This window comes from Trachypithecus francoisi, unplaced genomic scaffold, assembly GCF_009764315.1.
Source record: "Trachypithecus francoisi isolate TF-2019V2 unplaced genomic scaffold, Tfra_2.0 Contig01474, whole genome shotgun sequence".
NCBI classification, from domain to species: domain Eukaryota; kingdom Metazoa; phylum Chordata; class Mammalia; order Primates; family Cercopithecidae; genus Trachypithecus; species Trachypithecus francoisi.
Window position 1 is genome coordinate 13,699,833 of NW_022681435.1, and position 11,378 is coordinate 13,711,210.

An 11,378-nucleotide genomic window follows, 5' to 3' on the forward strand; every position below is an offset into this window, starting at 1 on the left:
TAGGGTTCATGTCTAAAATTTTCCCTTGGGGTGGGAGTAGGTGAATACAGAAACAGGCAAATACAACTGCATTGCCACGTGGGGGTGAAAGCTAGGATACATTGTAAAGATCGTTTTGGTAAGCCTGTACCTTTATTTTGCTCTCAATGGCATGTTCCCATATTCATTCTCAATGTAACTCATTTTTTTTCATTTTTTGTTACTCTTCTTCCTCTATTACTCCACATACTCCATTTGGCCTTCTCCTGCCCACAGGTACACTTCTGTATTGTCTGCACAATGTTAAAATAAAGGAAGCAGTAGTTTCTGCTTTCTTGTTTGCTACCTGCACACAATTATAATTCCCACCTTGATCAGATCTAATACTGCTGACAATCCAGACTTTTTATATGTGATCCGATTCAAGATCACATATCCTAGGAATTGAATGTAAACACTGAGACTCTGACCAATAATGAAAATAGTGTTATCACCCATGTAGCATGCAATATTCATGTAGATATCATCCAAGTAGCATTTTATATGCTGGCTGGTAACTCTGAGATAGAAAGAATAATCTTTCTTGAGAATAATAGTGTAGATTCAGGTGTTCAGTGCCCTCTCAACCTACATTCACATGAATTTCATTCATTTTGACATTACAGAGGGACGATCATGAGAGATATGGGAAGGAAGATGTGGGGGAGGGGGGCAGCCTCCATTCACACTATAATGGAAGAAAAATGACAGCCCAGTTAGGTTTAGCTGGAATGTAACATATCCACAGCTTTATCACTCTGGAGGCACCTTTAGCCATAATAACAAACTACTGAGGAAGAACCACTTTTATCTAGGTCAGAATGACAGACTCCCAAGTGTTAGAGAGCTTGGGGGAACTACGGTTTGAAACATCAGGAAGAAGACTGCAATCTGTACAGAGATTTTCATCAAGTCTCGACACTGCCTTATGTTTTCATCCAATACATTGTAATTACTCCACTGGCTTATAATGGCAAAGCATTTTGATTTCAGATCCTACCAAAATAAAATAAACCACACTTTATGACGACTACATTTATAATAAGATGCAGATGGTAAAGGAAACAGATGCCTCTGACATCATCTCCCATTTGCTTTCAACTTTTGCAGACACTGGCAGTCTGTAAACTCATTCAAAGGGATGAAAGATAAGTCAGGCAGTTTTCCAATTCTGTTTCCAGTTTAAAAAGACACTGCAGTGGCACCACTTTGAGTCACAGAGTGTTAATTCCAGAAAAATAAATTTGATTCTAAGTCTGTGTCAGTCTTTACTGCAAAATTAATCATCTGGGGGGAAAATATCCCACAATATTGGGAGTTTAGCAATTAGTAACTACTGATTGTTTTGCTTGACAGTGACAGAAAGGATAGGGTGGGAGAGATGTGATGGTGAACAGCTGTAGCTTCAGGGAGGATAAAAAGTGAAAGAAGAGTTTTAAACAGACAACCATGTCTAAAATAATCTACCAGCCCTTGGCACCCAGATTTTTCAAAGACCTATTCCTTATTATTTCTAAGTAAAAAACTTTAAGGAGGCTTTTAAAGTCAGTTTCTGACCTCAGAAAAACATATTCATTCTGTATTTCCATCTGTATTTCCCAGAAGAAATCCTACAGTTCTGATAGGAGCTTTCACCATTTCCTCAGTGATATCACTGCACATTATACACAGTAAAAGAAATTCTTTTCTTTTTCTTTGTGCAAGGTAAGTGTGTCAGAAGACCTTTTCAAAAGGATAAGGAACTTTTGTAGTCCATCTTGAAAGCAAGAGATGCATGGTAAAACAGCAATTGCAAGGCCTTTAGCAGTGTTTGAGGTCTCTAGATAGATTTAGCACAGTTACAGATGAAGGAGAGTTAGACAAAAACCTTTAAAATGTTCCCCATCTCCCCTGATCCCCACGATGTAACTTCATCTACCACTCTGTAGCACAAACTTTTTAGCAGACAAAATTTTCAGAAACAAAGGCAAGGGAGGTGATGACATAAAAATAAATCCTGCTAGGCCAAATATGGTGCCATTTTTTAAAACAATCTCTCTGTGCAAATAACACTGAACACACACACACGCACACACACACACACACACAAGAATAAACAAACTCTTCTGATTCATAGCCACAAAGTGGGTTGGGAAGTATTATTAGTGCAAATTTCTGCTGACCTGCAGCATTTAGTCCATAAACTTTGGATATCCTAGGCGATCCATTAGTGTCCAGCAGATGTTTTCAATTAGTTTAATTTCATCTCTAGGCAAGTTCTGTTTCCAAACATTAGTATTAGTTGGTGATATTTCCCCTTCATAGGGAAGGTAAAAAAGGTTTGTAGAAGTGGCAAACAATATTTGGTTTAAACTAGCAGGAGACAAAGGAATTCCAAGAAAGGCAAAAATCCTTTCAGTAGTTTTCTGAGGAAAATGCACAATATCTTCAAACTTGACCAGCTGGTAGCTAGTAGGCAGCAAATCTGTATTTATTCTCAAGGCTGCTGCTGTATTTGCCAGCCACAAGTGAGACAACAGGGACACTGCATTTGATTTGGATTTTGATAATTCTTTCCTTAAGGGTTCATACTCGAAAGCATAACCCGAATTTAAGTTACATTTGCCTTTACCTCCCTCTATTTTAAACAACTTTGCTAAATGCTCTGGTATATTCTTCAAAGAATAAAGACTTGGTTTACTATTGTACAACATTGAATAAATCCATGCCCGAGGGTCTCTTACTATGTACAATGCCCTCATCGAAGCTCCTAAAACTTCTTGAAAAAAATGAAGCTTTAACGTCCAGCTCCCACTGCTTAAACTGAGCACAGGACGTGCACTTGGGTAGTAAACCAGGTGTCTCCTCAAAGCCCTAATATATTCAGCATCTCTATCAAAGGCGCCTTTCATTTGACTTCTTTGTTCTGGGAAAGACTCTCTCCTTTTAAATTTTCTTTTTTTGTCCTTATTCATTGCAAAATATTGGGCCAGTTTACCCCTATTGGGTTCATGCAGATGGATGTTTTGCAAATGTAATTTTGTGTCCTGGACTAAAGACTGCAACCAGCCTCGGAGTAAACGAAAATGCCCACTGCGGATATCTGACACCTTCCATTCACAAGCATCTACAAATGAGTCGATTTCAAACTCAGTTTCAGGAATATCAATGTAGGCCGTAGGAACCCTGATGTAGAGAAAATCACTACTGTTGAAAAAAAGTTGTTTGAGAATTTCAGCTCCTGAACCAGGAAGTGAAGTAATGACAACATCAGGAAGATCCACGTGGTGCCCTTCAGAAGACAAAGACTTCTTGCTTCCCTCGGCCTCTGTCTTTGTCCATTTTGCACAAATGGGCTGACTACAAGTGCTCCACACATCCAGAAGCTCAATAAACCACAAGGCAATAACCAGTATTAGTATCCATCTCATTAGTTTTCTAAAAGAAAGGTAAAAACGCCACTGGAAAGTTAAAATCACCAAGCTAATGCACAAAATTAATCCAACTGCTATATTAAATTTAAATCCAAAGGGGAAAATAATCCTATCATGTCTTACAGGCTTTACTATTGCTTGAGTGCCCAAACCAAATCGGGTTATTTGGCCTTGATCAGCCACACTGGCAAAGCCACCGAATCCCAGATAAGTGAACCTTGTCTTCAGGTTATGGTAATCAGTTACAATAGAAACAACATGTTCAGTATTATTGACATTGAGAGAAATCTGAAGTCCAGAATCGGAACTATCAATAAATCTGCAGCTGGAAACATTGATATATGGCCCATAAAAGACATATGCAATTCTTGTGATTGTGGATTCCATCTGAAAAGTAACATTAACAAATTGAGTCCACCGTTTTTTAAATTCAGCGGCTTGCTCTGCTTCCTGTATACTGGCCATGGGACTATTGCCATGATGATCAAACCAAAACATTTTGTAGTGTGCATCCCACACATCCATCATGGCACCATTATACCTATTCATAAACTTATATGGGATATATTTAAAATCAATATCCAAATTATGAAAGAAGGCACTGACAGAATTTATTGGGGAATCTTCTTGCCTCTCAATATGATCAACAACTAGCAGAGTTTGGGAATTTAAGAGAAGCAAAGCACGATACACACTTTTCAGTCTCATCGCTGAAGAATAAGCAGACACGGCTTCCCCACTCACAAATATCATTTCCCCATGTTGAGAGGCAGTGATGATTTCCCCAGCTGCATCACCAACCTCTTCACCAGTCCACTTAAGCCACTGTGCACATTCTCCCAGTTGACCTTCCCAGGGCTTATTACACTGGCTTGAGGGTGATGGAGCAAACACCAATACATTGTTAAGGTGGCTCAACTTGGGTCCATAGAGAGCTTCAGAAACAAATACTTGTCCATTGGGGGCAAAAGTAAATGAGTTCTGATCTGGATGCTCATGTCCTGGGTTAAAGCTTCTCCACCCATCAATCCAGGAATATGGCTGAAAATGAACTATGTCATAAACAGCTCGTCCTCCCAACTTCCCAGATTTAAAAGACACAAAGGTATTGGTCTGTGTGTTTGGCAACCCAGCCCCATAAGTAACCACACCCCAGTTAGGAAATGTGTGTATTTTTGCAGTACCATATTCACCAGGCGGCTGTGGTGTGAGCTGGGGATCATACCAGATGTATTCGGTGTGAAGAGTACTCCACCTTTGGGCAGTTGAAGGAACCATCGGTCCATCTTTAGGTCGGTGCTTTCTAATTTGCTGAGCTAACCAATTTCCAGCTCCATTCTTTAAGATGAACTTATCCAAGAAAACTAGCTGGCTCTCTGGACCATAAAACCAATTATAATTGGAATCTGCTATACCCACAGTTCTTTGGAAGCCAGGTAAAAGGGTGGCATAATAGAACCAAAAGTGCATCTTTAACCAGTTATTATCCAAGTTGTTGATATTAAAATGGCGCTGGGCCAGAAAAACATACTGTGTGATGGATTTAGCTGTGTAGCTTCCATAGGCCACACCTTCATCCAAAGAACCATCAACAATATGATTCAATAGAAACATTGTCTTTTCCATTACATCCACTACAGCCTGTTTCCATATATTTGCTTTAGATCCTTTATCTACTCCAGTCACCAAGGCCCCTGTGAGTAATGCTATCATATTAGTGGCTTGGTGGTTATGGAGAAGCTGTTTGCCCCATGAGCGGACCTTGGAATATTCATACATTTCCTCAGTAATAACCCATATTTTGTCCAGGTATTTTTGTCTTCGATGATTATCTAATAAGTTATATAAAAAGTCAAAGGCAGTGGCAAAACCTGTTAAGGAATGGCCAATTGGAACCTCATCTCCTGGTGCATTCTCTACTAGCCAGTCTTTGTAGCCAACCATCCTGTCCATATATTCCAAGACAAATTCAAAGGCAACTTTGTCTTCTGGGCATAACAAACAGTACAATGCTAAAGGAGGAAGATTGTTACCATAAATTTCATTCCACTTGGCAGCAAAATCAGCATGCTTTGGTGGAGGTAGGTAGTATGTTGGGTTGGACAGCATAACTGTCACTGCACTTCTGATAGCTCTAAAAAGATGCAAATGGCTTGTGCGAGACTTTTGTCTCATTGCTTGGATTTCTCCAGCATCAAAATACAAACTTGGATGAAGCATACTTTTCTTCAGCTTTTGGTTGGGTCTGAAATCTTGTACTTTCTGTGTTTTAAACTGATCTATATCATCTGCGAAAACTGCCCATTCAGAGTAATTGCTCACAGATTCCTCAAAAGTAGAGAAAGCAAACATCAATAATACTAAGAATAGTAAATGTCCTGTAAACATTAACGCCATGATCCATGGGGGAGCTCCTCCTTAGGCATACATGTCAGATATGATGCTCAATGTGTTTCCCATCTGGTTAGTATAAAACATACAGTAAAGGCCTTGATAAAACAAAGACTGTAAATCTGATATGCTGTGAAATCCAGCTGACATTCAGTACATTCTAAGCAAGCGCAGTTGCCAAAAAGAGAAAACTTTAATTGTGTATCTCTGTCCCTGGCACAGTTTTGCTTCCAGTAAAACTTCGAAGAACGTTAAAATTTCTAATTTTTCCATAATACACAGGGAAGTGGTACAGTTAAAAAACACTATGAATTCAGCATTTACTTCCTTTACTTAAATCTATGTAACACAAAGACTTGGAACACACATTGTTAAAAAAAGGGAAAAAGCACTCCAAAATTCAAATTAAGAGTCATTTCTAACATAGAAAACCATCACTGGTGTAAGTTCACCACACATGTATGATGCATTTGCGTATGTTTGCCCAAAGAAGATGATAAAGTACTGACATTCTTCGAGTGAGTGGACTCAGTTGTCATTCCTCTCAACGTTTTATACTTCTTGTCTTGTGAATGTTTTTCTTCCATTTATGAGAAAGAAACATCCGCCACAGGTGATCAAAGTCTTAGTTGGTTTTAAAAAATTCAAAATTCCTGCCTTCATTTCAAATATTTTTCAGGCTTACTTACTCATCAGCCTATTATGATAAAGAGAAATCATGTTCATATCTTCTTTTATCAGCTTCATGTGTATAACCATAAAAATGCAATCTCTTCAGCCACCTAGATACTTCTCATCCAATCATGAAGTAACCGCCAACTGGGAAAGAAAATTCCCCTTTCAGCAACAGTGAGGTCTCTCTTCTGTTCTTTTTTCATGACACTCTTTTCTGGGGGTGGGGGACAAAACAAAAATTCTCTAAGGCTCCAGGTATGCTGAGAGTGAACATAAACTGATAGCTTAAACATTCTGCAATCACTTAATAGAAATTTTAGAATCACACTGAAATCTCATATTATCTGCAATCTAAGCTAGGGCAAGTGATTTTTTTCCTATCCATTTAAATGCACTTATTTGGAACCCAATGACCGTCAGCAGACGACAAGCAACTAATAATACAAAATATACAAGATTGAATTCTCCAGACAATATCTATAGTTTAACGCCACTAAAGTGTCTTTAGTCACTTAAAAAATGTTTCTATTCAAATGCAGTTTACAGAAAGATGAGTCCTACTATCCTTGTTATTCCATGTTCCCAAGGACCGAGGGACAAAAAACTAAAAGTTGAAAAGACCTTTTTTTAAAATTCCGGGGTAAGGTTTAGCTTTCATGGGATCATAAGGTATCTTCCTAATGAGAACTACTCGGACCAGTCACTTTTCTCGGTAGGGGAACCGCGAATCTTGACCAGGCGCCAGGCCGAGGGGCGGTAGCTCCGTGCCTGGCGCTCACCTGTGGCCGCGTCCCTGTCCTCAGGCAGAGCCGCCAGAGGGAGCTCGGACCCCGGTGTCGGAAGACGCCTCTCCGTGCCCGTCCGCGGCTGGAAGAACCTAAGCAAGTTTCAGTCTTGGACAAGTCTCCCCTCTGTAGGAAACATTCAGGCTAAGAGTTTCCTGATCCGCCCCGCCTGTTGCATTTTTTCACTGGCGTCCTCCGACCCTGCCGCCCCCATGCTCCGCTCCCCGCTCTGGGGCTGAGGCAGGAGGGCTAGAGACCCCTGAGCCACCAAGTCCGCTTACCTCAGGCAGATCCGGACGGGGCTCAGCGCCGCACTGGGCCCCAAGGGAGGCGGAGGCGGAGAGTTCCAGAAAACTGCTCTGCACGGAGGGCCAGGTTCCCGCGGGGCTCCGCGAGACCCCCGCGCCGTCCCCCGCGCTCCGACAGGCGCTGCCCCAGCTCGGTCTCCTCAGCCGCGCTCGGTCCCCGCGCCCCACACCGCTCGGACACGCCCGCCCTCAGGAAACGCTGGACGCTCGTGAGGGCAACCCCGGATTGCAGGACAGAGACCAGCGGGCGGCGGGCGCTCTCGGTGGCGCCGTATCCAGCGCAGCGCCCGCGTCCCCAGGCGGTGGTGTCGCCGCGGCCGCCGATGCTCTCTGCCAGCCGGCCGCGCGGCCCGGGGAGGGCGAGAGACGGCGACGCGGGCCGGCAGGCGGGGGCGGGGCGGAGACAGGACGGGGCGGGGCTGAAGGCGGGGCCTCAGGGAAAGCGAGAGACAGAGACGCGGGCTGGCGGGCGGGGGGCGGGACGGAGACAGGACGGGGCGGGGTCAGAGGCGGGGCTTCAGGGAGAACGGGAGGAGCCGTGAGCAGGCCGGCGGCGGGCGGGGCGGGGCCGACAGCAGGTGAGGCGGGGTCAAGCGCCGCGGGTTTCTAAGCAGAGGAAGCTCTGGGCGTTTGTGTTCTGGGCTTGCAGCGGTGGCCGCGCGCTCCCTGAGGAGTCGAGCTGGAGGAGGGGACAGTTTAGGAGTGCGAGAGTCTAAAGACACTGCCAGGATGGCGTTAAAACCTTTTGGTTATCGGAAAAGGACAACTGTATAATACAGCCACAGTGGGGGCTGTGGGATTGACTCAAATGATGGGAGGAGCTGGAGTGGGAGGGGATAAGCCCTGGGACCACAGAAATCATCCTTTTGGAAAGAGCAAGGGCTGGGGAGGGAGGGAACGAGCACTCCCTTGGAACTGAGAGGCAGCTTGGCTGAGCTTGCTGTCCTTTGGAAAAGCAAAACCAAAATACCCAGATTAATATGGGAGAACAACTTCTGTAGCCCAGATGCTAACAAAGATCAAGGGAAAACAGAAAAGACTAATCAGGTTTACTGATGGAAAACAATTCCTCAGGCAGTATAAATAAGGGAAGCATGGAACAAACAAGTAGAAGGAGCCTCTGATTTAAAAATGGGAGCGGTATTCGGTAAAGACCTACATGCAGACAGGAGAAGGCAGTGTGCCCCGGCTGCTGCAACATGTGAGTGCAGTGCCAGGGCGTGGAAATCCTAGAGCAGGCTGGGACTCCTGTTTTACTCCACGTATGGAACTTCTCACAGATAGCTGAGATGACACTTTGGCATAAACCAACCCAACGTCTGACCTCAAATGTCAAAAATAATAGCTTAGTAGTAATAAAAATACAGGGAATTATCAAGCTTCACAAATGAACAATTTCATTGCCAGTTGGGGGTTAGTAACGCATTCAGTCTCTTCATTTCCCATACTATTTTGATAATATTTAATAGATATATTTTAACATTTTAAAAATAAATGTCTTGCTTAGATCCTTTACTGGTGAAAATCAAACAGTAGACGACTGTTAGCAGAATAAATTTCAAATCATTTAACTTTGAGGTGAAATGTGGCCTCTAACTCCTCATCACTCTTCTACTTTGGCCCATAGTAACCCTAGCCCAGTCCGAATGGCCACGCTTGCTTTTGCTTGAGCGCTTCAGTAACTATGCTTATTCCATTCCTTCCTTCATAGTGTCCTTTACCCAACCACCCCACTTACTACTTACAATTTTTCTGACTGTTGAAATTATCTGATCATCCTGGTATCAATTCAGATGTTTACATTCTTCTGTAAATAACTCCTGAGTTTCCCTAGCCAGAATGTTTTGCTCCAGAACTATATCATTTGTACCTATATTCGGCCCTTTAGGTTGTATATTTTCTCCTTTCTATTTCAACTGGTTGACTCCTGTATCCTATTCAAAACTCCTTCAAGTCATGAGTAGCACTCAAGTCCCCTTTGTAAGTACTATATCTCCTTTGAAATGAGTTGAACCTCTAACAATTGGGCTGATACAGAGCCTCGTCTCCTCCACTGAGGTTCATTGCCAAACAAGGATCCCCTTCTGACACAACTTCCTGTAAAATCTGGATTGTGCCTCTACATGGTCCCTGATAGAGGAAGAGGACCCATGGCCTCCAACCTCATTTATGAGAGAGTAGAGTTGAGGGAAAGGGGGAGCTGACTCCAGAGATTCCTATCTATTTGCAGAGGGGAGCCTAGAATTTAGGGTTAGTAAAAACAGCTGGTAGATGTACAGAACATTTCTCAGAACAAAGTGTGTGGGTAGGGTTATTTCTGTGGATGCAAAGTATATTATGATGCAAGGGCAAGGTGAGTCAGAGAGAATTAATGCACGAACATCTGCCAGGCAAATATTCTTCCAATATTGTTTTCAGATTTTGAAATATCAATATGATCATTTTCACTTTACAGAAGAATGAATTCAGGTACAGACATTGTGGCCTTTTAGCTCTGCCCCATGCATCTGTGCTGAAGCAGTGGGGATGCAGCTAGCCTCCCAGCGTTCTCAGATGAACTTTCAGACAAATTCATTTTGAACAGACATCTTTTCATAGTGGTAAAATATGAATGCATTAAAATAAAACAAGAGCCACAACTGAACAATTCAAATCATTGGCAGAAAGGGTGGTAGGTAAATGGCACTATTAAAAGTGAAGAGAGTCTTGTTTCCTGTGAACTAAAAATGGATAGCTCCAATTATTGCTCCTTCCACACATGAAAATGGTACAAAGTTAGTTAATTATAAATAATGCATCCGACCATAGAAGGGATGAGCTATATGCTATGTTATTGTACATTAAAAACCTTTATGAGTGTGGCAAGAGACACATGTACCAACAGCTGCTAAATTCAGAATCCTGGAGCGGTATCTTATTTTAATGTAAGTGAAGAACAGTGCAGTCTATTGCTCTGGGGATTTCTTTCTATATAAAAGGATCTTAAATCTACATGAGGTTTTACTCCGTGATTTCAAAGTACTTATGAGAATCTGTTTTCTTTATTTGCCTATCTTTCAACCTACCAGCAACAACCTATCTTACAACAGAAACAGTGCTTTCTAGAACAGATTCTCCAGAATAGAAGCCTTTCTCGTGCTCCTTCCCTTCCTGTCTTCCTTCCTCTCTCTCTCTCTTTTTTTTTTTTTAATTATTTTTAAAATTTCACTTATCCAACATCTATCCCAGAGCCCGGCACTTTTTATTAAATGTTTGGTGAATGTTAAACATGAATTATCGTCCCCATTTTATGACAGAAGAGAAAAAGTCATGAAGGTCTAAAGTAGGTTACTACAATCTAAGCAGAGTCACACACTCTTTCTCCTGACTGTGCTGAGAAGCCTCTTTCTGCACAACCAATAATTGGAGCTATGCCTTGAGGTGACTTAGTTCAAGTGAAACATGAAACCGGAAAGTCATACATTTTCAAGAGAATTTCTGCATTAATTGTATATGTCAAGATAGGCAAATTCAAGCTCTGGGCCTGAGAACGATAAAGTACAAGCTATAAAACAAGCCTAGACACTACATAAAGTCCCTGATCTAAAATCACATTTGTCCATGATGTGTTATTCTGGTGGTTTTTAAATAAATGGGACCAAGACATTCAAGAACTAGTTGCTGTGCATTCAGCAACTCATCTGCACAGGTCTCCAATACCTGGGCTTTCACGCAGTGTAGCCATTTGAATATGGAGATGGCTTTGTTATTCTTCTCATAGCATAACCCTTCTTTGCTATGGCTTTGGC

The 11,378-nt window shown here is 42.2% G+C and overlaps 1 protein-coding gene across 1 annotated transcript; it reads right to left on the minus strand.

Annotated features, from left to right (window-relative positions):
• Positions 1 to 949: 949 nt before the first annotated feature.
• DSEL (dermatan sulfate epimerase like) lies at positions 950 to 7,701 on the minus strand. Its single transcript, XM_033175290.1, has 2 exons — positions 7,564 to 7,701; positions 950 to 6,711 (listed from the first exon to the last, which is right to left on the minus strand). Exon 2 carries the CDS (start codon positions 5,826 to 5,828, stop codon positions 2,190 to 2,192), a length of 3,639 nt encoding a protein of 1,212 aa, XP_033031181.1. The 5' UTR covers positions 5,829 to 6,711; positions 7,564 to 7,701; the 3' UTR covers positions 950 to 2,189.
• Positions 7,702 to 11,378: the final 3,677 nt, after the last annotated feature.